Source organism: Equus przewalskii, chromosome 2, assembly GCF_037783145.1.
Source record: "Equus przewalskii isolate Varuska chromosome 2, EquPr2, whole genome shotgun sequence".
NCBI classification, from domain to species: domain Eukaryota; kingdom Metazoa; phylum Chordata; class Mammalia; order Perissodactyla; family Equidae; genus Equus; species Equus przewalskii.
Window position 1 is genome coordinate 56,642,099 of NC_091832.1, and position 21,966 is coordinate 56,664,064.

At 41.7% G+C, this 21,966-nt stretch overlaps 1 protein-coding gene and 1 long non-coding RNA gene across 5 annotated transcripts in view; both read right to left on the bottom strand.

Annotated features, from left to right (window-relative positions):
* Positions 1-21,966, bottom strand: part of CCDC25 (coiled-coil domain containing 25) — a 71,002-nt gene that overhangs the window by 13,197 nt on the left and 35,839 nt on the right. For 2 of the 4 annotated variants that reach the window (XM_008519305.2, XM_070611348.1), the window contains one exon: positions 19,677-21,190. The exons of the other annotated variants lie outside the window; for them this stretch is intronic. In XM_008519305.2, coding sequence (XP_008517527.2) covers positions 21,161-21,190 — 30 coding nt within the window. In that variant the 3' untranslated portion in view covers positions 19,677-21,160. Of the gene's footprint in view, positions 1-19,676; positions 21,191-21,966 lie in introns of those variants that run through there. 4 annotated transcript variants of the gene reach the window in all.
* On the bottom strand, positions 15,296-18,809 carry LOC139082035 (uncharacterized). Its single transcript, XR_011537695.1, has 2 exons — positions 18,706-18,809; positions 15,296-15,996 (listed from the first exon to the last, which is right to left on the bottom strand). It is a non-coding gene; the product is annotated as an uncharacterized lncRNA (long non-coding RNA).

The window sequence follows — 21,966 nt, forward strand, 5'->3', positions numbered from 1 at the left end:
TAAACTCATGGTTTTTACAAATTTTTTGCTATATTTCAACTTATTGAACTTCATCTTTTTTTTTTTTTTTAAGATTTTATTTTTTCCTTTTTCTCCCCAAAACCCCCCAGTACATAGTTGTATATTCTTCACTGTGGGTCCTTCTAGTTGTGGCATGTGGGACGCTGCCTCAGCGTGGTTTGATGAGCGGTGCCATGTCCGCGCCCAGGATTCGAACCAACGAAACACTGGGCCGCCTGCAGCGGAGCACGCGAACTTAACCACTCGGCCACGGGGCCAGCCCTTGAACTTATTATTCTTATTTGTGCTCAAAGTAGTCCCATCTTTGGCCTCTTCAGGTTAGTCCTGAATTCTTCTGACGCGACCTTGGTAGTCTTTGATAGTTTCCTTGCTTTCAGGAATGATAAAATGTTCTTAGATTATCTTGTATATACACTTCCTGTCTTAGACCTGTAATCCAACACTCTTTAAGGAACTCTGATTCCTTTTGGTGGAAAATAGTATTTAGAATTCATAATCTGGACAGCAGGCACTCATGGCTACTGGCTAATCACTGTCTGAGTCTCTTTAATGGACAGAGCTAGGAAATATATATATATAATATATATATATATAACATATATATAAATATATATATATAAAGCACATATATATATTTTTTATTTTTGGGGGGGAGGAAGATTAGCCCTGAGCTAACATCTGCCATCAATCCTCCTCTTTTTGCTGAGGAAGACTGGCCCTGAGCTAACATCTATGCCCAAGTTCCTCTACTTTTTTATATGTGGGATGCCTGCCACAGCATGGCTTGACAAGCAGTGCATAGGTCCGAACTGGTGAACCACAGGCCACTGAAGTGGAATGTGCAAACTTAACCACTGCACTACCAGGCCAGCCCCTGAAATGTGTATTTTTGATGCTATCTTGTTTCAGTTTTGAAAAAAATTTCCAACTTATGAAAACGTTGCAAGCAAAGTACAAAGAACTTCCCCCCCAAACCATTTGAGAGTAAATTGCAGGCATGAATGTCCTATACCTCCCAAATACTTTAGTTGTATTTCCAACAAACAAAACTATTTCCCTCCATAAGCACAGCACATCCATCAAGATCAGGTTGTTTTGCCATGGTCACAATGCCCTTTTAACAAAAGATCCAATCCATAATCACGCTTGGTATTTGGCTGTGATTTTTCTTTAGTCCTTCAGTCTAGAACAGTTACCTGTCTTTCCTTGAAATTCATGCCCTTGACGTTTTTGAAGACTAGGGGGCAGCCATTTTGTGGCGAGTCTGAGAGTTTGTGTCTATCTGATGTTTCCTCAGGATTAGATCCAAGTTGTGCGCCTAGGGCAAAATATCACAGAAGTGATATCATTGCATCTTATTAGGTAACACATGATCCAATTTGATGGATTACAAATGATGTTCATTTTGATCACTTGATTAAGGTGGTGTCTGCTAGGTTTCTCCATTGTAAAGTAATTCTTTTCCCATTTGTAATTAATAAGTATTTTGTGGATAGGTACTCTAAATACTCTATTCTTTGTCAAACTTTCAGTTTATTCATTTATATCTCTCTCTCTATATATATATATATCAGTGTAGATATATATACATAGATATAGATCAGTATATAACATATATATCAGTATAGACTCAAGTATTCCTGTTTTATTCAATGGGTTGTAATCCCTTGCAATCCTTATTTATTTTGATACTCAGATTGTGGCAGATGTGGCCCATAGATGCCCCTTCACATTAATTTCGTCTCTCTGAGTCATGCTCATTGTGTTCTAGCTTCGTCTTGTACTTTGCCCATCCCAGCTCTGCAATAAGCCACATCTCCAAAGAACCCAGCTCCTTTTAGTGTAGAATGGTCTTTAGAAACCAAGATCAGGACATTAGATGGGCTTATTGCTTTACGGAGGGTCTACATTCTCAGCACTTCTCTCAGTGGATGTAGCTAGGGGTGATAAATATGTACACATACACACACATCTATATTTATTCCTATTTCCATATCTACTTAAGGGAGACCATGAGTTCAGTTCCAGTCCAAGATCACAGGGTCCATTCTGCTTTCTCCCTTTCTGTATTTATGGTACCTTTTTCCAACGGTTAGACCATCGCTCCCACTATCCATAATATTCTTACTCATTTGGGCAATCCCACCACAATCTCCCACAGCCGCTGCCACTTCCTTTCCTATGAGGATCAGTGCCCACCCTATTGGGGCACTGATACCCTACTCCAGGCTGCTGTCACTGACTGCCCACATGGACACCTTCCTCATCCCACCCATGCTCCCACTCCCAGTGTCAGGCTGCTCCTCCACACAGGCACTCTCCTTGTGCCACTTGACTCTGACCCCCACAATGGCAGCCCACCCTTCCACAGGGACACCCTCTGCATCCCCTGGGCTCCCCTGTCCCGTACCCCCAGCATAGACAGCTACCTTCCTCCTCAGCTGCACCTAATGGCTTTAGCACTGAATTGTTCAAGAAAAGACAGGGAAATAAAAGTAAAGTGGAGAAGGATGAGGAGGAGGAAGTATAGCTACACTTTTTTTTAACAAAGAAAATACTTCTTGAGTATATATAATATTTCCAATTCAAATTTAGAAGTACACAATTTTACTTAATTTCTTTGATTTCATATTTTTATCTTCTTCCTCTTAAGCTAAATATCTTGATTACTAATAACACCAAGATTATTATTTACTTTACCTTACTATATATTTAATAGTTTCAGAACAATAAAACCAATACTATTGTAAACAACATAAATGGTGAAAAAAGTTTAAGATTTAGAGTTCTTTTTATCCTTAAGGTATTTCCTGCTAATGGTGTACAGTCAAATTACTGTGTTTTTAGGTAATTTAAAATAATTACTCTCAGTGTGGTTAAGCCTCCAACTCAAAATGCAATTGTATTTTAGGGATAATTAGAAGGAGAAAAGAAATTTGAATGTGGTAAGAAATTTTGGCAAAAAGAGCACTCTGAAGGAGGCTAGTTCAGGAGGCATGGAGTAGAGAGCAGAAAGGTCCACAAGTTAGAAGAGGGTCATACGAAAGGAATGAAAAGCCACAAAAACCACATAACCTCTTTGGAGAGGAACTTGGCAACATCAACTAACATATATTTAATACTTTATTACCATGTGATATTCTCTTACTTACTATAGACTTACCATTAGTTCTATATGTAAGTCTATTTACATATACACTTACCCTTTGACCTGGCAACCCCACTTCTAGGACTCTATCCCAAAGACACACAGGCATAAATATGGGAAGATGTGTTCAAGGCTATTCAATGCAGCACTATTTGTAACAGTAAAAGATTAGGGATAACATAAAGGTCCATCAAGATGTCGAGAGAATCATGAGGACATAGGGCCATGAGGGGTCTGGTAAACTAAAGTTTGAGGAAGCAGAGATTATGGAGAAACAGCATTTATGAGAGAGAAACACAGAGGAGGGAAGAATCGATGAGACTGGAAGCTCTGCGAGGCCAGGCAGGAATCTTCCTCAGTTTTAGTCACTAAAGAATCTCAAACACCTAAAATGGTGTTTGGCACACAGTAGGTACTCAACAAATATTTACTGATAAATGAATAAATTAGCAAAGTGGGAAAGAAAGGGTGGAGCTGACAGAGAGACACAGTGACAAACATGCAGGGCACAAAAAGACTGAGCAGGCTTCCCGTCCTTGTCCACCATGTTCTTAGGACACTGGATTCAAAGTCTCCTGGGATCCAGATCTAACTCAGGGGTCAAGACAAGATCTACCCTGCCTTGTGGAATTATCAGAATCAAAATACATGGTCAAACTTCTAGCTTTTTTCTGTCAAACAGATGAGAAATGATACCTCTGCGCAGTTTTAAATTTGCATTTTTGTATTATAAGTAAAGTTGATCCCCTTTTCATACGTTTAATGGACATTTGTATTTTTCTCTTTTTGTCCCCTTAATTTGCTCCTTGATTTCCTGATTTGGGGGCGCTCTACATTGTTTGTGGGAACAAGATAAGCCTGTCTTATTTACTTTATGACATAATCTGGTTTTTAATGGTACAAAACTTAATAGTAGCCAGATCTGATAAGGCGAATGGTAAGTAAAACAGCTTTCCAACAAATTCCATCCTAGGGTTCTGCTCCAGCCCTCACACACTCCCCAAATCAGCCCAAACCTCTGGAAATAATAGGAAACCTTATTACATTCTTAGCAACATCATCTGGCCTGAAACCTCAATTACTCTCACCTCCTCCCTTGCCCCACCATCTATTCTAACTCGTGACCAAGTTGGTGACAAATATACTCTTCTCTCCATCCTCGCCAGAGCAATTGTAACAACATCCTAACTGGTTTCTCTGCCTCCAGTCTGGCACCGCTCTGATCCATTCTCCACAGTCTGTTACAGTGGGGAAAGCTTCCTAAAAATGACTCAAAATCTAGAAGCCATAAAAGAAAAAATTTTAAAACTGCATAAAAACAAAAAATTTCTGCATGGAAAATATACTTTATGCAAAGTCCAAAGGCAAACAGAAAACTGGGAAAAATACTTGCAACTTACATCACAGACAAAAAGCTAATCTCCCTAGTACCTGAGGTCCTGCAAATCAAGAAGGATGTGAACAAAGAGACAGAAAATGAAATACAAATGGCCTATAAAAGGATGATCAACTTAATTCTTAATAAAAGAAACGTTCTCAAAAGGGGAAATTTAGCAAATTTATCCAAATTACAATGCACTTCCCTCTTTAAGCTGGTAATCCCTCCCCTGAGAATTTATCCTACAAATTTATCTGCACATGTACAAAATAAACAGGTTATTCATTTCAACATTCCAACAGAATAGAATCAATCCGAGTGCCTCTCCAAACGGGACTAATTAAATAAACTGTGGTATCTCTGCAAAATGGAATACTCTGCAGATGCTTTGAAAAAAATGAACGCGCAACCTTTTTATGTCCTAATAAGAAAGATCCAGGACATATTAGTGAAAAATCAAAGTGCAGACTTGTGTATACATATGTGTCAGACACTGGCTAGTTGTTTTCCAAAATCTGTCCCGTTTTCTGACTGAGTTTCCAACCTTCTGACTCAAAATTACAATGTCAACTCTTGCTTGGACTTCCAGCCTGCCAGACTGCCCTGCAGATTTCAGACTTGCCAGCCAATCCTCACAACTGCATGAGTCAATTCCTTAAAAAAAGGGAAAAAATATATATGTAAATATATGTGTGTATGTGTGTACTGGCTGAGATGGCCAGTAATGGTGAGCCACAGAAAATGGCGTTAGAGCAGGTGGCAGGGGAAGCCCAGTGTTGACTACATGCACAAGACTGAGCAAATAAGTAAATAAATTGAGGATAATGGGAGTCAGGTTTCTCAGTGACAGACAAAGTAGGTGTAAATACGAAAAGGGGGAAAGCAAGAATGAACCCTGTAGTATGGATTGGAATTGGAAGTATCAGTATGAATTCATGGTTTACAGAGAGATAGATGGTATGTAGGTAGATAGTAGGTGGGTAGGTGGGTAGGTAGGTAGGTATATAGATAGATAGGTAGGTAGATATAAAAAAAATAGAGATGCAAAGCGGTACATGTGTGTATCTCCACTGAGAGGCCCGAGAGCAGCCCTTCCCAGGAGAAATGAGCACACCTAGCCCTGACATCTTGGCATTTAAATACCACTCTCTACTAAGAGGAACCAAGAGTCCATGGAGAAATGACTGAGTCCAGGACTGCAGCAGGAAAAGTACAAGATGAGCCTGGAACTCTTTTTTTGGCACCAGAAAGTAAAAAAATGCTCCAAGAATGATGGGGACATGTCAAAAGGACAAAGAAGCTAGCTTGAAGGGACTTCTGCTTGTCAAATCTGAAATAATTTGAGCATCAAAATAAATGATATCAATAGACTTCAATTCATTAGATAAAATAGGGAATCCATGCTGATACAAGTAAGCAAACAGATAAATACACGGAAAGAAAAGAAAGCTCTTCCTTATAATAAAATGCCAACTAATAAATAAAGAAGGAATGATGAAATCAGAAAAACCACTTTACAGCCACCATTGTAATAGTTAATTCAGGCAAAACAAAAAATCAATGGATGCTGAAACCAGTAGATGAAAGTGGGATAAGAAATAAAATAACTACATGGTCTCAAGGATCACCATGCCAAATACCTTTATGGTACAAAGTGGGAAGTATATAAATTTACAGTGGAGAAACCTGGCAGACACCATCTTAATTAAGTGATTAAAACTAACACCACCAGGAACAGAACAAATCAACATCATCTGAAACCTAACAGGATGCAATAAGAAGAACACAGCACCAGTTCTGTGACATTCCTGCCAAAAATATGCACAATCTGGGTCTACTCATTACAGGAAATACTGTGCGAATCCAAATTGCAGGACCTTCTACAAAGACTGGCCTATAATCGTAAAAACAAAAGTGTCCAGGGCCTGAAATTCAAGGAAACCCTGAGGACCTGTTCCAGACTGAAGGAGACTAGAGACGTGATGGCAGGTGTGACACGTAACCCTGGAGTGGATTGGATCCTTCGCTAGAATGACCAGGGTAACCGGTGAAACGGTAAATGGGGGCTCTGGGTGAAGTCCTTTGTAGTGTTCTTGCAACTTTTCTGTAAGGTTGAAACTGCTCCAAAATAAAATTACACAGCTACATAGAGATGTTGATGTAGATACAGATACAGGTATAGATACGAATATAGATGTAAATATAGATAAACATTAGAATGATAACAAAAAAAACTAATAAAAGTGGTAACCTAGGGCAGCAGGGTGTGGGAGAATGAATGGATGGAGTCAGACATGGGGACAAGCCTTCTCAACATATATCTTTCAATATAATTTGTATTTCAAACCATGCAATAGTATGAAGTACTCAAGAAATAAACCAATTTTAAGAAGTATACAACACAACTCTGACCATGTCCCTCCTCTGCCTAAACTTTATCGTGGCATTTAGTTCTGTCTGTCTGTCTGTCTGTCTGAAGCTTTCCTTGCTATTCTCATCTCCAGTCACATCCCCTCAATCCTGCCTCCTCAGACCTTCCTGTAGGTTCGATTACTACCGCAAACATTTATGGACACGCACTAAGTACTCAAGGTTGTGCCAAGCACTCAACATGTGCATTATGTAACTGCATGTACTTCCACCCCTACGGCCTTGCTTCTATGGCAGACCCTATGCCAGAACGCTCCTCCACATCCTGGTAAGTTCTGACTGATCCTTCGAAACCCAGATCAAATGTTTCTTCTCTGTGGAAACTCCCCTGTCCAGGCCAGTTAACTGCCCCCTCCTCTGGGCTCTCAGGGCACTTTGTCATCTGGTCATTTGTCAGCTGTGGATGTGTCTACCTCCAGCAACTTCAGGAGTATCTTGGAGAAAAGTTATCTACTTCCCCAAATCCTTAGGCAAGGCCTGAAAGGGCCAGATGTCTAGTGAACATTTGCCTAATTCATTTGGATTGAGAAAAATGTTCCCAAAAATGTTAGACCAGCAGTGAAAACAGTTCCTGGGCAAAGAATGGATTTCAGATGAATGTGGGAGTCCTGTGATTCACAACTGAACAAAGCCTAGAGCTCAGAAGTTTGTAGAACTCCCCCTCTAGCTCGACTGTTTTCAAAACTTAAGCTGGACCAATATCACAATTCTAGGCCCCGTGAGCAATGGACGAGCATTTTTTGGGAAAAGTATACAGAACAGTTCATTTAGGCCACAGATGATGCAATACCAGATCCGTAAGAGCAGCCTTTCCACCAGCTGAAGACAGAAGGACTCAAGGCAGGTGGGAGTGAATGCTCCGCCTCTCCCGACTCCCCGTCAGAACTAATCAGAATTTCAAAAAGCCCCGATGACTGTATAAAACCAAAAATTTTATGCCTTTATCTTCTCTCTCCTTCCTTGAGGTAAGGTGTCTGGACTCCTAGAACTAACTTCAGAGGCACAGAAAATAATTTCTATGTTCTTCTTTTGAAAGTGAAAGAATAATCACTTTTCCTCCCTCTAAATCAGCTAACCTCAGATATCCAACAGTTTCAAGACATACAAAGAGGATCCTTATTTTTGGAACGTCATATCTTAGAAAGTATTTTAATACAAAGAGAAGCTACCTCACCTGCAAGAAGAAATGCAGGTTGTTCCATTCTGGGAGACTTTAAGGATGTAGAGGTTTTGCTGACCAAGAAACAAGCAAGCTTGATCCTCCCCACATAGGGAGAGAGAAAGGGAGGGACACTGATGATCATTTCTCGGAATAGAGGGAAGCCCTAGGCTGCGTGATGCTGAGCAAGGCACTTCACTTTGCAGGGTCTTGGTTTCCTCATCTGTTTAATGTACATAATAGCAAAGGAGTCCTAAGGACTAAACAAGACTATCTGCGGTACCTAGGAGGCACTGTAGTAAATTCCTGCTGTTTATTCTCCTGTACTTTTTGTGCTTTTGCAATCGGAAAAGCAAACGTAGTCATTGGCAAACTAATTGTCTCTATTCCCAACTGCCTTTCAATAGTCAACCCTCCTCACTTATTTATGACCTCTGCCATCAAAATGTCATGGGGGTTAAGAGATAAATGACACCAGTTCTCCAAGTTTGGGGCCTGGTGGGTCTGGGAGGCAGGTCAGTCACATATGGACGTATGTATGGGGTGGGAGTAGGGGGTGAGGGTAGGTCATTCTGTCTGTGCCCAAGACTAGGTGGCTCTCAGTTTTGGGGAGCCTGAAATTGATACTATTTGGCAGGAGGCCCTCTTTAAGAAGAGGAACGTAATGTAACAGATGCAAACTTAGATACAGACCTTGGAAGGAGTCTGTGCAACTGAGGCGACCCTACAACTTAAGCATCATTGGTTTCATGGTAAGCCTGTCTCTGCTGAGATGCTCAACACCCACATCCCCCACCGTCTGTGTATGGGGGGGCTACAGAAAGAGCACTGGCCTAGGAGTCAGGACCTTGGTTTCTCGTCCAGCCTCTGCCACTTCCTGGATGATCAAATCGGGGCACATCTCTCTTCTGTCTGATCTCTAAGGTCCTTTCTAGCTTCATTCATTCATTCATCATTTCATGAGCAAGGCCATTTAAAAATCATCCAAAGCCATTACTTTTTCTGGAAGCCCCATCTCACCCCACAGTAAATGCAATAAAAGACATTCATATCACCCACTAAATAATATACATTTGTATTTGCTGTAAAATTTTGAAGCTTTTTTAAACTTTGCTTTTAAAAATTTCATTCATTCAACAAATATTTATTGACTGTCTACTATGAGCCAGGCACTCTTCTAGGTATGGGGTACAGAGTTAACAAAATACCTGTCCTTACGGAACCTCTCTGAGATTGATCCCAACAAACACAAAAGTATATGGGACGGCAGATGGTGATAAAGGCTATGGAGAAAAAGAAAGCAATAAATAAATTTAGAAAAGAAAGCAAAAAATAAAATAATAAAGCAAGAACAGGATAAGGTTGGTTTATTGCCCATATACGCCTTGGGGTTTCAGTAGTTGGTTCTGGCCTTTGGCAATGACTGATAAAGGACAACTGAGATTAGCGCCAGGGGCCTCTGGAGAGATTAAGTGAGCGAGACTGGGGGTCTTGCCAGGAACACTCAGGACTCTGGGCTCAACCTTAATTCAGGGATGATTCAGATGTTGTTTGGCTTTGATGAACTCAATAGTTTACAGATGATTACGATTTCTCGGTAATCAATGCGCACTGCTAACTTACGCGTTTCAAATGGGATGAAATATTCATGAATGCTAAATCTAAACATAAGGATGGCATACTAGTATTAAATTTGCAGACATCAGTTAAATATGTATTAGGTTGTGCTGGTCTCTATTTGAATTTGGAAGCCAAGACATGCTTTTAAAGGTCTCACACATTTTCGTATGCCTTGGGAAAGCTCACAGGTATCGCGCGGGATGAACTGTCCTGTTCATGAACTCCTCCCACGGGGCAGGTGCTCCTGTGGACACGAAGATGAGTGAGGACCCAGGCAGGCCCTGTTTGCAGAGTGCTCATTGTTTATGTTCATATGGACTCTGGGCTTCCACATCTATAAAAGGGAGATCATACTCACCCCACAGGGCAGTCTGCGGCTTCAACAAGACCACTCCTGTCCCTCAGCTATATTATCCACAGACGTCTCCTTGAAAAACCATCCATCAGCTCCCCTGCTACATCCTGCAACTCTCCAATCAGCCTCAGTCCCATTCTGGAAAGTCTGACTTCCAGAGCTGCTGTCACAAAGCCTCGATGTTCCAGCTTTATCACTGTGAATTTCCATTCACTCTCAACCCCTTTCTCTCCTTTGCCATCCTCCTTAGTCAAAGTGGCTTTCCCTGTCCTATGGGGGCATCTCCCACGGCTGTCACATTCTATGGCCATGTAGGAAACTCTGCCTTATTCCCTGCTGCAGCCTCCAGACCACGAACCTATGGCTGTCCTTTTGCTCTGCCTTTGAAGTTCACACCATCTGGTTCTGGTACTTTCTGCTTCAACAGTATGACTCTGGCACCTAATGTGTGGGCCTGGTGCCCTGTCAGCGGTGCTCATCTGCGTGGGGACGTCCCATCTGAGCCTGCTCTGGTCCTCCCGACATCACTCTCTGCTTCGTCTTCAGCAGCATGCCACACCACTTCCCCAAGCCACACTGTCACACTATTCTGTGTGCCCATTCACCCTGTCTCACACTTGGTGCCTTCCCTTTCCAACCATAACCATAACCCACTCTCACCTTTTCATTACTCCAGTGACTATCTCAACCTTGCTCCCTCACCCTCAAATTCTTAATCCTACTCCTATTGCCGATTGCTTAAAATTACTTCATCTACCACTTTCTGGAAGCCAATCATTAAGAGCTTTGTCCTCTTCCTGTCTCTGCACTGAAAAGTCTTTCCTTGTATCAGGGGATTAGTCACCTCTTGTCCTCTCCAAGTCACAACTTCCTGGCCCCGATGAAGAGCCAGGTTTTGAAAACTTGCGAAGGGAGGTCACTCAAGTGGTATTTGTGAACTTTGAGAAATCATGGAAAGCAATAGAGCAGAAAGTGTACTTCTGATATTCCAAAGGTCAAGGGCGATTTCCCACAACTATAGGCTTGGTGAGCTTGCTATCAGCCTCAGACAAAATCAGAGAAACCCAAGGGCTGCTTTCTTTTATTTAGAAAATGCTACAGCAATTACCAGGAGCCAAGTTTTCTAAGCCTCATTTTGACAAGGTTGCTGGACTGGTAGATCAGGACAATGCCATCAATATATTTCACCTGGATTTTAAGCAAGCTGTTTTTTGATAACCACGCGAGCAAGTAGGAAATTATAGTCCGGATTAAAGTAAAATTAGGGGGATTAGTTACTGGGTGAGTGTGCCCAAGGAGTGCTGAATAATCACTTAATCTCAGTCAGAAAGGATGTTTCTAGAAGTCTGCTGAAGGTAGTGCCTTGGGACCTACCCTATTCAACATTTTTCCAAATTTTCTGGATGACAATGTAGAAGGATTGTTTACAAATACGTAGAGAATACTTGTAAAGGGGTTGTGTTCAATGAAATAATTAAAGCCAGAATTAACTCAGTAGACTCTTAACAAGATATCTTTAATAGGGGAAATTCATTAAAAACATAAAATTGAGTGAAAGAAGCAAGTCATAGAAAAAAATTATAATGAGATTCCATTTATATAAAGTTCAAAACAGACAGAACCAAACAGTGCATTGTTCTGGGAAATGCACATAGGGGATGAAAGCCATGAAGACAAGCAAGGGAATGACTACCACAAAGTCAGGAGAGTTAGTGGGAGGGAAGGAAGGGATGGGATTAGGGACAGGCACACAGAGGGCTTGGAGGAAGGAACTGCTCTATTTCTTAGCTTGGGATAGAACAGGTATTTATATTATTATACTTGAAAATGAATCTATCTTTCCATGCACTGTTTTGGGTGTTTGTTACATTTTACACTGAAAAAAAAAATTAAAAGAAATAAATTTAAAATGCTCTGGTCCAAAAAATCCCCCCAAATCCCACAAGTCTAATCAACATGATGTGTGGAAAAGACTTAGGAGGAAGTCTTGTCAACTTACTTAGTTAACAACGTAAGTCAAAGAGTCAAGTGATGGAGGCTACATGTGAAGAAGAATGGTCTCTCCTCTGCTCTGCGCAAGCCTCTGGCATCATGGCCAAGGAAAGGGAGCAGACAGTTGGGGAGCTGCTCTTTCTCTGGGAGTTAGGCAAACAAGACAATTAGGGGGACTTGATGCATGCGATGTGAGGAGCCACCTTCCGTCCTCAGATGCCCGCTTTTCCTGCTAATGGGGTGTTTAGGAGCAGTCACAGGTGACAATTGACGGTTGTCTTCAAACCTTTCAAGGCTGTTAGAAAGAAGAGGAATTCAACTGGCCCCGTGTGGCTCCAGAAGACAAAATGATGGGTAGAAGTCCCTATGAGGCTGACTTTGGCTCAATAAAATAACTTTCTAATAGCCAAATGGCTTTAGAAAGTAAGGAGCTTCCCATCTCTGGATGCATTCACATTGAGACTAGAAGAGTTCTGTTTCCGGACATTGTAAAGGGCACAGAAGAGTACAATCAGCTCAGATGACCCTTAAGGTCCTCTGCAGCCTCCATGGGCTATGACTCTATGAAACCTGTGCAACATGTCTGTGAAGGAGGGCTAGAAGCTGATTCTGAAACAAAACAGTTTTGTTTTTAAATGTAAGCATTGTGTTTTGACAGCCATTTACTTTTTAAATCAATACATGGTGTTGGTTTAGAAGGCTCAGGCAGCTTCTACTCCACAATTCTAAGATTTCAATGGCAAAGAGCTTTGAGGCCCCTACAGAAGCATAGCTTTTCCAGATGTGCTTTAAGACTCTTGGTGCCGGAGAGGTACCTCAGGTCCTATGTTCAACCTCTCATCCAACTGCAAGAACACAATATGGACTCACAAGGACAGCGGGAACCACAACGGGATGGAAGCTGAGACCCATGCTATTCTCTCCTGCCACCTGCTGGCCCTTCCCTTCCTCTTGAAACTGCTTGTGTCCACCGAGGACAACACATTTTCAGGAGGTCTGTGCCACACAAAATTCCTAGCAGGGAGGGACTCTGCCTATAAGGGGGAAAGCTTTGATGACTTCCAGCAGTTCTTACTAAATCTAGGAAAATCATAAATTCTCAGATGATGAGGACTGGAAGAGACTTTAGAACTCATTCTAGCAGAGAGCCCTCAAACTGACCGCCCATGGGCAATGTACAGCCCGCAGACAGGCTTGGTTTGGCCCAGCAGTTTTGAGCTAACACACAAATTTGGAAATTTGACTTCAAAATCAGATTCGTAATGTAATTTGCTATTGGATATTCACAGTCTTAAAGCTGAGAGCAGTACATAGTTGAGTACCAATAACCAGATTACAATAGTGCCAGTCACAAAAGACTCCTAGCCCTGGCCCCTGTTGAGGAGAATCAAGCAATAAGCTCCCTTAAATCTACCTTTTGAGCCTCTACCCCACTTCTAAAGGCGGCAGCTGCAGCGGAAAAGAGGAGGATCAGGGAGAGGTGGAAGAGGCAGAGTGAAGAGTCAGACTCGAACTAGAGGGTGTGCTGTGCTGAAGTTCTGAATTATATTTGTGATTAAAGTTTTGATTAAAACAAGACAGGAACTTTTAATATCAAAAAGGAAGGCATAATTTTAAAATGGAACTGTTCCTCTTCCCTTGGAAAGTGATCAGAAAATCACAGAATCTGATCTATTCATCCAAGATGTCGTCAAAAGATGGGGAAGAGAAAGGGTGTTGAAGAAAGAGACCGCAAGAAAAAAGCCATTTCTTTTTTCCTGTCCTATCAAGTTCAGCCCCTTCAATGAGTCAATTATTCATTGGCTTTTCTTATGAAACTTTATTTCCTCATGGCAATTCTTCAGGGAGGCGAGAAGCGCTGCCCTCTTTAGCAGAGCTGAGCTCACACACAGCCCACCTTGCCTCTGTGGGCCTCATTTCTATTACCTTCCTGACCCTACAGCACTAGAGTTATAATCCTTGCTTTAGTCCTAGTCTCTTTTTCCAGTGGGCAAAAGGGGGCCTATAGTGGACAAGCGACTTGTCTTAAGTCACACAGAAAAGTAGCAGCTATATCTTAAAATCCACACTCCTAAAGGGGTGGAAATCCAGGAGTGGAAACGGTACATGGCCCCCTTTCCTTCATTATTCTGTGCATACCTCACCACACTCTATCTTTTCTCCCATCCTTTCTGCTGCCATAAGAAGAGGCATTAGGACCCTGGGTGACCAAAGTAGCAGGCTGGGGGTGGGAGAGAGAATCAAAGGGGAGTTGGGGTGACATCTCAAGTTGCCCAAGGCCAGTCCTGTTCCCACCTGCCCCCTTCCCCACCCCCAAGCACAAACTGAGATGAAAGAAAGTGGCTTTCTTCCTTTTTTGGTTCATTCTCCACTGAGCTCAGGTTTTAATTGGAACACAGGTGCTTACCAAGAGACAACCCGTCCTGTGAATCGTGTCTAAGCAGAGGTGGTTTTGTGGGCAGGGACAGCAAGGCACTCCTAATCCATGGTTCCTCTAGGTCTCTGAACTCTTGACCTTCCCCTAAGCCCCAGCTGCCAGGCGTGATGTCTGGGAAGAGGCTGGGTATTTTCTCTTGGATTAAATGCCCCAGGGAGGCAAAGACACAGGGAAGCCCCTTGCCTCCCCTCTTTAGCTGAGCCCCTGCTACATCCAGGCCAAGAAACAGGCAGAATCCGGGAGCCCATTTGAGTCCAGATCTAGAACTTCTGCCTTTAACAAAAAACTGGTGATACTGGTTGCCTCCAAGAAGGGTGTCAACTTAGAAAAAAGAGGCAACTGCAGAACAAAAGGAGAGCGTCTATTTGGGGTCTTGGAAATGCAATTCAGGGAACACAGGTTGCAGCAGCAGCCAGAAAAGCATCCCCCTGAGAAGGAAAAGTCAGGAGTTTTTATTAGCAAAAAGGAGGGCCCAAAACAATTACCTCAGTTGTTTACCAAGATTTATGATTGGAGGGTAAATTTATGTCACAGTTCATTGGCTTACTCAAGGACACTTTGTTGCTACCGGAAAAAGTAAATTTTTGCACAGTCCTTCAGAAAGTTCTTTCTCAGCAAATAACTGTTTTGGCAAGTGAGCAAGGTCAGCACAATTTCATGTTTTTTTAACAAGATGGAGTCCAGGGTACAAAATGGAGTCACTGTTGTCAACTCACTTCACAAGGGGAACTGGGAACACATATCACCCTATACCCTTTTTTTTCTTTTAAGTAGACTTTATTTTTTAAAGCAGTTTTAGGTTTGTAGCAAAACTGAGCAGAAGGTACAGAGATTTCCCATTTACTCCCTACCCCCACACATACACACAGCCTCCCCCAACAGAGTGGTACATTAGTCACAGCTGGTGAACCTACCCTGACACGTCATCTCAGCAGAGTTCAGTTTACATTAGGGTTCACTCTTAGCGTTGCACACTCTATGGGTTTGGACAAATGCATAATGACATGTATCCACCATTACGTATCATACAGAATAGTTCCACTGCTCTGAAAATCTGTGCCTATGCCCTTCTATCTCTTTTGAATTCTGAATCACGTGTACCTATTTTTATAAATGAAGACATTTTAAACATTCTCCCCAACTTGGAACCCAGGAGAGTGGGGGAGGGGGCACTGCTCCAATGGAGCTAAGCCACTTGCAGGGAAGAGTTGGAACGCTCAAGCGAGGGAAGGTTTGTGTGTTTCCTGTGCCCTCTCTAATCCCTGATACATGAGCAGGTGTCTTGATAGAAAGAAAAAAAGTCTAGGTAATCAAGGCATTGTTTTGTTCACCAAGGTTTTACTCGTCACAAAAGCCCCAACTGGTAACTGCTTTCCAGCATGGCAGAAGAGGAACCAAGCAGGGATGGGCTTCACTTTGGGGGCTGGAGGCAGGAACGTGGATGGCCTTCTCTCTTCTGTTGAAAAAGGAAACGTTTTCTAACCAGAGGCACCAGTAAAACTTTCCATGTGACCAAATTTACGCTTTGTCTATTGAGATCTTCCATCCCTTTCCAAAGACTCAGAGCAGTTCTAGTTTTAAAGCACTTGATGTAAGCCTCATTCACGCTGAGTGCATTAACCATAAAATAAAAATTCCAGAGTTTTGAAGAGAAGCAATTTAATGAAGCTACGGGCTTCACAATTGAAGATAATTCTGACAGATAAAGCTGAGCTGGATAAAAGGGCACTGCCTCTAATAACATTTTTCTCTTTACCTTTTTCAGTTTTTAATTTTGACCTGTTGACCTTGGACTTGACTGAAGAGCTAAAAGGGTTCAAGACCAAGAGACCAGCCTTTAAAATCTGAAAAGATCCTGTTCCCATAAGCATATCCCAGAAATCATAAGCAAATGTTAGCCTTCTCTTTGCAAGGTAAACTGCTGAGGCAGAAACCAAAACACCACAAGAGCGCAGGCAGCTAAGGCCTCATGGAAGCAGGATGTGAAATGTCAGGCCATTAGTCTTATATTTTACTGCAGCGGTTGGTTACAGGATGGGGTTGATGTGGGAATGAAAACCAATACTGACTTTAGAGAATTCCTTCTTTTTTTTCAGCTTAAATACTGACACCCACTCACCAGGTCTGGGAACTAGCAAAAGCTGCATGGGATTTCTGGGGTGGGCATTCATTTCCCCTGGCCTTCACTCCTTGGCAGTCAACAAAGGGAGAAAATGACAAGGCGGTGCCCATTGGTGCATGCCAATAGCAGGGACCTGTTTCTTATTTCATCTGGCTACGGTGCAGAACTATAACCACAATCACTGAAGTGGAAAGCTCGGAGTTCCTCCGACAACCAATACAACCATGAAATCAGGAAGACAAAACGAAACAATCAATGTGAGACAGAAAAACAGACGTATGTATGTTCAAATGATGCATATGGTTAACATATAGTATCAGATAGGTATCTGTATTTTCAGTGTACTCCTGAGTCCAAGTATATATATGGATCTCTACATTTTTCAGTATGAAAATTCTGGTCTCAACCTACATTCCCCATATAGGTTAATTTGCTCAAAAACTTAAACCCCAGAATTCTAGTAGCTAAGGCAGTTAAAGCCAAAAGGATGAAGGTATTGCCCTGACTAGTGAGAAATACAACCCAAATGTCCTCTAATAAACATTTAAGAAATCAAATATGCTTTTACAGCTGCAAGAGACACTCGAATGTTTCTGTGGCTCCCTCTACCTCAATTCCTCTCCACAAACAAACTGAGTAATATTAGAATAAGTGCTACCACAGAAGGGGTGGCTCTACTATAAACAGAACGCTGGCCCAGAGCCACTACATTCATCAATGATACCACTGCACCATGTCTTCACATTTGCAGCTTCATCCGGGTCAAAATCTCAGGCAGACCCCCAGGAATGTTGGGAGGTGGGGAACCAAGTTGCAAACTTCAAATGCTATTGTTTCAAGATCATGGCCCTTGAGCTCCAGGTTCTGCAGTTCCCTTCCTGCAATTCTCGGGCAATCTTCCCTTTACTCTAATTTGCTCTTCCACTCCTGCTAAGGAGCAAAACTGACGGTTAGAAGGGCATCATCTCAGGTAGCCAAGAACCTCCTTCCTACTTGCCTAAAATAAGTACTCAGAGAGAGTACCAAGACCAGTGAGACCGAGTCTTTGAGGAGAAAAGTGAAATCCCACACACTTGGTTCTACTCAAACTATAAGTTTTTATTACATTTTACCTATCATTCATCCTGGACATGATGAATATGCAGTCGGCATCACCTCATTTGTGAAATGATATAATACGCATGAAAGTTTCTTGCCCCGTGTTGGGCCTTTGTGTGCCTGGCAGAGAAGAGCTCCCCCAAAGTGAAACCTGACTGTGAGCCTGCTTGGGCACCAGCAGTGCTGTCCTCATTCTGAGCTGCCACAGACTCGCTGGAGTTAGATGGGTCGAGACTGACAGTTGGCTTGGAATTTAAATTTCTGATTTTACACTTTTGATACAGTTTGATTGTTTTACAGCCTACTGTAAAATCAAAAGGTGACCTACTTACTCTACTATGATCATTTTGAGCATAGGATTTGTTATTCACAATGCCGTACTTCAACAGACAAAAAGCAGGCTTCAGGATCACAGCTCAGGAAAAACTAGAAAAGTGTTCCACTTCTCCATCCTGCTCAGTTTTTCCCATAACCTGTTCCAGCCTGGAAAATAAGAGTTTCCCCTCTCAGACAGGTGCAAAGGTGGGAGGAAGAGCTTTGGTCTTAAATTGGAGGCTAGAGCTGAACTCTCCCTCTCTAATCTTGCTGTATGTGTGGCTCACACCTTCCTTCCTTCCTGAGTGAGGGAAACCATTGGCACTGAACAGTTAAAAGGCTCACCAAAATCTGTGCTTCAAGAAAGAGTTAAAAACAATACAACAAAACAAACAAAAGATATTGAAGAGGTTCAACTAAAGCTTACCGCCTATTCTGCTAACGTCAAAACTTTCCATACTTTGGTAAACTTCCCAACATTTGTTCCAGCACAAACACCATGACAAACCTCCCTCGCCCAGAGTTCATGACCCTCGATCAACAAAGGTGGATAAGAAATGAATTCTAAAGCTACAGGAATATAACAAAGCAGAGTTTGTGAAGTAAATTAAATGATAATACGAACCTCACCTGCATGCAGATCAAACAGAACAGGGAAACTGGAGGCAGAGCTGGAAAGAGAAATCCTCAGGATGAACCCATTTGATCAAGGGCATAGCTCATAAAAATAACAACAATTTGGAATTTTCCTATAGGAAGTTTGGGAAACATGCCAATAGCAAGAAATGAGACAACTTTAGTGCCAACAGTTTGATCTGTTGGCACTGAAACAATGTCCTCAAAAGAAAAGGTCCTTGCTTTCTCTGGGACCACAGGAGCGGAGAAAAAAACTACCCAACACATAGGCAGAGGCAGGGGAAAACCAGCACAGAGCAGCTGAAAAACAATGTCCTCAAAAGAAAAGGTCCTTGTTTTCTCTAGGACCACAGGAGCGGAGGAAAAAAAGTACCCCACACACAGGCAGAGGCAGGGGAAAACCAGCACAGAGCAGCTGAAAAGCTTTAAGAGCTGGGTAGGAATTCACCTCAGAGAACTCAGAAGAGAGGTCTTGACATTGTAAACCAGCGTAAACTGAGCTATGAAATCTTTAAAATTGGACCCCAGGAACTCTCACACTACAGCAAAAACAGATGTATTCTTCAAAAGCTCTATCCATACATGTTGTAATGTGGGGTACAGAAGAGTCCTTCAGAAGCAGTAGAAAGTTGAGGTGACACGGGTGATACTAGAGGCAAAACCTCCCCATTTTAGATGTTTGCAGCAGAATGTTAAAGTGTCTATGGTTACCAGGGAAGAGGGCCATACTGAAGCACAGTACTAACTTATACTCAATCCAGAGTGTGTCTGTAAAAGGTCACTCACCTTGACCGAGTGGGCATCTCGGGGAGAGACGCACGTATCACTGAAGGAAGGTGAGACTCCTGTAGAGCCTGCCAGATTGAGCCTATGATAGACGAGGTTTTCTATGACCAGATCACCCTCAAAGCCAGCTTGGGGATGGGGATAACAAGCAAGTCCCAAGAATTCATATATCAATGTCCTTCCAAATAAAAAATGACTCTTTATTATATTTTTAAATCACAAAACTCCAGGCTGAATATCATCGGAATACACACACGCAAAATTACTAATTTCTGGAGTCATCTCCTATACTCCATCTCAAAATTTGGCCGAGTTCTGCCTCAGGGAATTTTCCAGTTCAACCCCATACACCAAGTTGGGATAAATAGAAAGACTGAAGTCTTTTGGTTTTACCCACAGTCCCAAAGTGCTATTACAAATAGAATCCTCGAAGAAGAGATAATTTTTGTTGGGTTGGAATAGACTTAAGAAGAAGAATGCTGCGTGTATGGCTCTGGGTGTGGTTAAAATGTGAATTTGTATGCCTCCTGACCTGCACGCTTTGTTCTCTTTCCCTTTCATTTTTCTGTTTTGTCTCTTTCTACAGGGGTTGCCTTACATGCTGCAATAAAAATATATCTTCTATTCAGAATCACACTGGAGAGCAGGTGGTTTGAATGAGTAGCACTGTTACATAGTAAGTTACTGAGTCTACAATTGAGAAATCGGAACTCTGGGGTCACAACTCAAAATAAATATTATTTCAAGATAAACAAATTACTTGGCTGGCTAGTGAAATGCTTAATTCTTCTAAAATCATAATTGCAACATGAACTTTTGCTTTATGCCGTATTCCAAGACAAAAATTGGGTAACTACATCTTCAAAATGATTCACAGAACATCCCTTCCTATTTCTCCCCTCAGTGCTGAGAAATGACTCCAGAGCCTGGAAGTTGTACTATATGCAGCTTCGGTTACTTGGTGCTCAAGCAAAAACTGCCCCAAGGCCCACACTTGACTAACACCGACTATTCCTTTAAGTATGATGGTGCCTAGGTGGAGGCCCTCACTCACTCAGGATGTAGAATGTAGAAGCTAGGACAAGCTGAGAGCTGAGGACAATTCTGCTAACAGACTCAGACAACACAAAGGAACGTGAATACTGAAGCCAGCCATCTTCTGAAAATATCACTATATCTTCAAAACATATGCTTTTTTTCTCATCAGGAAATTGGGGATGAGGGGAACATTCGCAAATATTGCTCACCAATACATTCTTCTTAACAAAAGTGAGGCTATTTTAAGAATATGAAAAGCTTTTCAAGACATTTGTTTTCAGGGACAGACCACAGCAACAGAAATACTTTTCAGAGGTGGATTGTTCTAAAGTCTATCCCACGAACGAGGGCAGGCAAGTTTCATGAGGTACAAGGACATGTTCCGGCAAAAATATTTTCACTTTCCTCAGTTATATGCTGTCTTCAAGTCCAACTATATTATATGTATCTGATCCTTTTCTGTCAGCAAAAAGGGGAACAATTTTCTTTAAAACTCCAAAGTTGGTAATATTTTTGTGAAGGTAGAATTTTGGTTGGTTGTTTTTTATAACTCAGAACATGGATGAAATCAAAACATCTGCAACTGTCCCTAAATTTATATCTTTAAAAAGGTCCTTTTCTCCATTCACATGAATTCATCTGAATCATTGCCGTCCTGTAGGAAACAAAAAAAGTGAAACCATAAAAGCCGTCAAAATAATTAACTCAATTTTAAAAATTTACAATTAGTCTTAAGTAACAAGCCTCCTTATGTCTAATTGTAGAGTTCAGAAAGTAAAAAGTAAAAATTAAATTCGCTCATCACTTCTCTATCTTAAATTGCTAGTTGTTTAGAACAGCTGGACTAGCAGCTATAATCTCCAAGGTGTCATGACTTGGCCTGGAGTACACAGCTACAAACGACCAGTGATTTTCAAATTATGAAGTAAGGCCCAGCTGATCTAGTATAGGATGTAACCAGTGTGACTACAATAAAATGCGATTACTCCTGCAACAAATATACCATAATATAAAACCAAACAAATATACTGCCTCAATATCCTTAATGCCAACAATGCTACCAATACATAAAAATATTTTCGGCCTAAATTCTATTATTTTGAGCCTCAAGGTTGTCATATATTTGTGACTTCACAAGATGGCTTTGAGGTTTTTTTTTCCTAACTAGGAAAAGTCATTAGGAAGCCGTAGGCTAATTACTAAGTTAGCTGCCTTGCCAAGTTCTTGATAAAAAACTTACATGATGGTAAATAGTATAAAGGGACTGATTTTATTGTGTGGCTTATAAACAAGTCCTGAAGACCAAGTAGCAAAGTAGAGCCCCAGACTCCTTTTTGAGCTACTGCACACTCTAAGAAAACTGCTCTGAATGCCAACATTCACTAATAGTGTAAATTCCGGCACATCTGCTTGAAAATGTAACAACTTGAA